Source organism: Eptatretus burgeri, chromosome 13 (assembly GCF_056783735.1).
Source record: "Eptatretus burgeri isolate ZD-2024b chromosome 13, Ebu_testis_v1, whole genome shotgun sequence".
Taxonomy (NCBI): Eukaryota; Metazoa; Chordata; class Myxini; order Myxiniformes; family Myxinidae; genus Eptatretus; species Eptatretus burgeri.
Window position 1 is genome coordinate 38,733,827 of NC_140973.1, and position 5,144 is coordinate 38,738,970.

At 45.9% G+C, this 5,144-nt stretch overlaps 1 protein-coding gene across 1 annotated transcript; it reads left to right on the forward strand.

The window, feature by feature from the left end:
• Nucleotides 1-456: 456 nt before the first annotated feature.
• LOC147014261 (uncharacterized) lies at nucleotides 457-2,898 on the forward strand. The gene is made up of 2 exons (XM_085850717.1): nucleotides 457-639; nucleotides 1,736-2,898. Exon 2 carries the CDS (start codon nucleotides 1,839-1,841, stop codon nucleotides 2,577-2,579), a length of 741 nt encoding a protein of 246 aa, XP_085706843.1. The 5' UTR covers nucleotides 457-639; nucleotides 1,736-1,838; the 3' UTR covers nucleotides 2,580-2,898.
• The last annotated feature ends 2,246 nt before the right edge of the window (nucleotides 2,899-5,144 follow it).

Sequence of the window (5,144 nt, forward strand, 5' to 3'; positions counted from 1 at the left end):
AAAAGCCCATTTTCTTTCGGATTTCAACCCAGATACCGATATATTTGGTGAGGAGGTAACCTCCGGTCATCAAATATAGTGTCAAATGTGAAAAAATAACAGTCAATTAAGACCTTACCATGATCGGGAAAATCAGCGAAGGAGGAGTCACGTGACCTCTCAAATGCATAAATTATTCTACAATGGAACATCGTACAAATACAATCCACACATCTGTGTAAAGGTAATTTTACTGCTCATCTAAAGACGTCACTCTCATGGGTGAAAAGAGTTTGTAGAAAACAGGTTGCCATCTTCGCTAACTTCACCAAATATACACCTCAAATATATATATATATATATATATATATATATATATATATATATATATATATATATATATATATATATACACATCATGTAGTTTATAATAACCGAGTTAACATCGTGATTTGATTTTTGATCGTAAATGTTTGATTAATTTCACCATAGATGTCTCACCTCAAATGAGAAATTTTTTAGATTGTGGATTGTTGCAAGAAGTGGGAATTCAGTGACGAAATATTGAAGTGAGTGGAACCGGTAACCTTGGCAACCATTAGTTTTTTTTTCGATTTTCAAATGGTTTCTGGTCACTATCACAGAAATATTCGATCACAGGTGAGATATATTTCATTTCTTCCAATATAATCGATATATCCGACCTCTTAACGATGTCTTATCTGAGGGCCATTTAAAGATTACATACCTCACGTGTCATGGTTGGCGTTTGGAGTTTGGTGTATATCCCAACGTTATTGAGTTTTACACTAACAAGGGGTTGGGGGTTGTTTCTCGAGCTGTTATGTAACATCCTTTTTTGTTACATATTAAAACCATCTGTAAAAGGACTTTTTGGACATTTCTGGGTGAGCTTTCCCGTAACCTTGAATGAGGTTCTGATTGAGCATTTCTCCGTGAGCCATGGCTTGGCCGAGAGATCTCACTGTAAGCTGGTCGATGGAAGAAAAAAACAAGTGATGCCACCTCCCTGAGAAGAGGAAAAAGAGGCTGCAACAGGAAAATTGGTTGTCCTCCTCTCAATATATAAAACCGAAATGTTGGGTAATCGATCTCGTCGAAAAAAAAAATTTTTTGAGATTTGTTCTGCCCTTATTATCAGTATTTAAAATGGCGATTTCAGTTAATACAATGGCGATTTCGATGAAACTTGGTTGGTAGGTTCATACCATGACCAAGTTGTGTGCAAATGAGAACCGTTGCTTAGCAACAGGACTTTGAAATTTTTGAAAAATCATAAAAAATTCCTTTTTTCGAAAATCAAAAATCGGGCCACGAGCGACTGTGGGCAGTACATTCAGCCATATTGTCAAAAATTTCCAGCCGGATCCTATGAAAACTGTCGGAGAAGATAGACTTTGAATGAACCCTGGTTGAAAAATAAAAAACGAAGTTCATTATATCTCAGAGACAATGAGTCAGATATGTGGTGAATTGAAGGTCGTGACGTGTGATCACATGTCGCGCGGCTCGCACACGGGATAGATAAAGCCAAGATTCCGCGTGGTCGGGGGGAATGTCCCTGGGGCATTGTCATTTACGGCGGCGGTCCACTTGGTGCTCATTGAATGGTGAGAATTGAGAGTATACCGGACTCCGTGCTTATACTGATTTATTTTGCGGTGATCTACTGCACGTGTATACATTGCTACATATGTATTCCTAGCTGCACCTGTATCCCCTGATGTGCCCGTAGAAGCGGCTTCAATCAAGTGGAATAAAGCCTACACTCTGAAGGTTTTTCTCTCGCTTTCATTTCAATTTATTCCACTTGATTCCTTCGGCTCTCTCAACCAACGATGGACAAGATCTACAAACCGGAGAGGTTCGACGCAGACCCAAACGCGACTGACTCGGAAATGAAATGGTCGCATTGGTTCCGTTCCTTCTCACACTATCTGACCATCATTGAAGAGGGAGCCGACAAACTGGCTGCACTTGTAAACCATGTCTCGCCCAGCGTATTCAGGCTCTTCTCGGAGTGTGACACCTACGATACAGCGATCGACGTGCTGCAGGCGCTCTATGTGAAGCGCAAGAACGAGGTGTACATACGACATCTTCTCAACACACGCAAGCAAGCAGCCGGGGAGACAATCGATCACTTCCTGCAAGCTCTGAGGCAGTTGGGAAAAGACTGCAGCTTCCGGGCCGTAACCGCCGAGGAACACCGAGATGAAATGACCAGAGAAGCGTTCATCCAAGGGCTCAGGTCAGCCCCCATTCGGCAACGCTTACTGGAGAAAGCGCAACCCACTCTTGAAAAGGTAGCCAACCAGGCTCGAGCAATGGATACGGCTCAGCAGCAATCTGAGTCATATGGGACACCGATGCTGCTAATGAACGCTGCTATGGTGGAAACTCAAGGAACCCCCCCCCCCCAGGGCACCCCTGACACTGAGGATGGAGAAAAACCCGAGGAATCGGATACCCAGACCTCGTCAAACTCCTCAGCCACTACTTCGGTTGGTAAATGCTTCTTTTGTGGGTATAAAAGACACCCCGTAACAAATGCCCCGCCAGAGATGCCATATGCATGAATTGTGACAAGAAAGGGCATTATGCCAGGGTATGTAAATCTACTCTAAGGAGAAATAAACCACTTCTGTGGCTCTCTACTCACAAAAGAAACTAACTGCAGCCTCACCGGGGAATCTATCCAAGGCTATCATCAACGTACGAATTAACGGGCATATGGCTGAGGCTCTGATTGATACCGGGAGCTCTGAAAGTTTCGTCAACAGCTCACTAGCGAAGGGCAGGAAATGGAAGATCCACCCGACAGACAATACGGTATGCATGGCCGCCACATCACTGCAGTCCCGCGTACGAGGGTACTGCAATGTTGAATTGGATGTAAAAGGGTACACGCATCGGGATGCAAGGGTACTGGTGCTTCGTGATTTATTGCCAGACGTAATTCTGGGTCATAATGTCCTCAAGCAGCACACGAGCGTCGAAATACCCTTTGGAGGAAGCAAACCTCGTCTAATTCTAAATGCTCTCACCACCGCAGAGGTATCATCCCCCCTGCTGTTTGCTAACTTGTCGCCGGACTGTAAACCGATAGCGATCAAATCGCGACGATATACCACTGCCGATATGAACTTCATCACTTCTGAGACCAAGCGATTGCTGGAAGAAGGTATTATAGAACCGAGCGATTCGCCATGGCGCGCGCAGGTGTTGGTGACCAGCAGCCAGAACCATAAGAAACGAATGGTTGTCGATTACTCTCAAACGGTCAATCGCTTCACCCAACTCGATGCCTACCCTTTGCCGCGCATAGACGAGATGGTCGAACGCGTGGCCAATTATAAAATATTCAGCACCATCGATTTGCGAAGCACCTACCATCAAATTCCCATCCGAGAGGAAGACAAACCTTACACCGCGTTCCAGGCAGGTAGACGCTTCTACCAATTCAGGAGGATTCCGTTCGGTGTCACGAATGGAGTAGCTTGCTTCCAACAAGTTATGGACGACATCATCTCGGATGAAAACCTCAAAGACACTTTTGTTTACGTGGACAATGTCACGGTGTGCGGTAAGGATCGGGGGGAACATGATATGAATCTGGACAGATTATTGAGCATTGCTAGAAAATATAATCTGACCCTCAACTACGAGAAATGCGTATTCTCGGCAAGGCCAATTGATCTTCTCGGCTACACAATAGCCGACGGCACGATTAAGCCCGATCCTGAACGATTGCGCCCACTTCGTGAGCTACCCCCACCTCAGGACCTGCAGACAATGCGTCGGGTGATCGGAATGTTCGCTTACTACGCGAGATGGATCCCCCAATACTCCGAGAAAATACATCCCCTAGTGCATTGCAAAAACTTCCCACCAGATGCTGCTGTTGTAAAAGCTTTCCACAGCCTCAAAGACGATATCAGTAATTCCGTGGTATTATCGATCGACAGCTCGGTGCCGTTCATGGTGGAAACGGACGCTTCCGATCACGCGATCGCCCCGACGCTCAATCAGTCCGGCCAACCCGTCGCGTTCTTCTCGAGAACTCTCTCTGGAAGCGAGCAGAGACACTCGGCAATAGAGAAGGAAGCGTACGCTATTGTCGAAGCCCTGCATAAATGGAGACACTATTTACTGGGAAACCACTTCACACTCGTCACGGACCAGCGATCCGTTGCATTCATGTTTGATGGGAAAAATAATGGGAAAATTAAGAATGAAAAAATTATGAGATGGCGGATAGACCTAGCCTGCTATAGTTACGACATTGTTTACCGGCCCGGGAGGGAAAACCCTGCTGCAGATACCTTCTCTCGGGTCTACTGTTCGGCGACAATCAGTCGGGTTTTGCAAGACCTCCATGTGTCTCTATGCCACCCGAGGTAACCAGAATGGCACATTTCGTGAGCAGACAAAACCTTCCCTATTCTATCGAAGACATTAAACAAATGAATGCTTCATGCCCTGTTTGTGCTGAACTAAAACCCAGATTCTATGGCGCGGCATCTGGCAGGTTGATCAAGGCCACTTCTCCCTTCGAGAGACTAAATATTGACTTCAAAGGGCCCCTGCCGACCGAGACAGACAACAGATACATATTCACTGTTGTTGATGAATACTTAAGGTTCCCTTTCGCATTTCCGTGCTCGGATATGACCTCGGGCACTGTCGTGAAATGTCTGTCTGACCTCTTCGTTATGTTTGGGAAACCTTCGTACATACATTCAGACAGAGGGCCGTGTTTCATGTTGGCCGGGCTAAAACAGTTCCTATTAGAGCACGGCATCGCAACTAGTCGAACGACGGGTTACAACCCACAGGGTAATGGGCAGGTGGAACGATATCATGGAATCATTTGGAAAGCCGTAACTCTGGCGCTGAAATCGAGAGGACTGGGGCCCGAGCAGTGGGAGGTTACCTTTCTCGACGCTCTGAATTCCATACGCTCTTTGCTCTGTACGTCCACCAATGCAACTCCTCATGAACGAATGTTTACTCATCAGCGACGTTATGTTGACGGCCAAACGGTGCCCAACTGGCTAACCTATCCCGGAACAGTTTTCATGAAACGCCCGGTACGACAAAGCAAGTATGAACCCATGGTGGAGGAGGTCGAACTCATCGAT

Coding starts and splice junctions, on each gene's coding strand:
- LOC147014261 (XM_085850717.1), top strand. CDS start 1,839: ATGGACAAGATCTACAAACCGGAGAGGTTCGACGCAGACCCAAACGCG.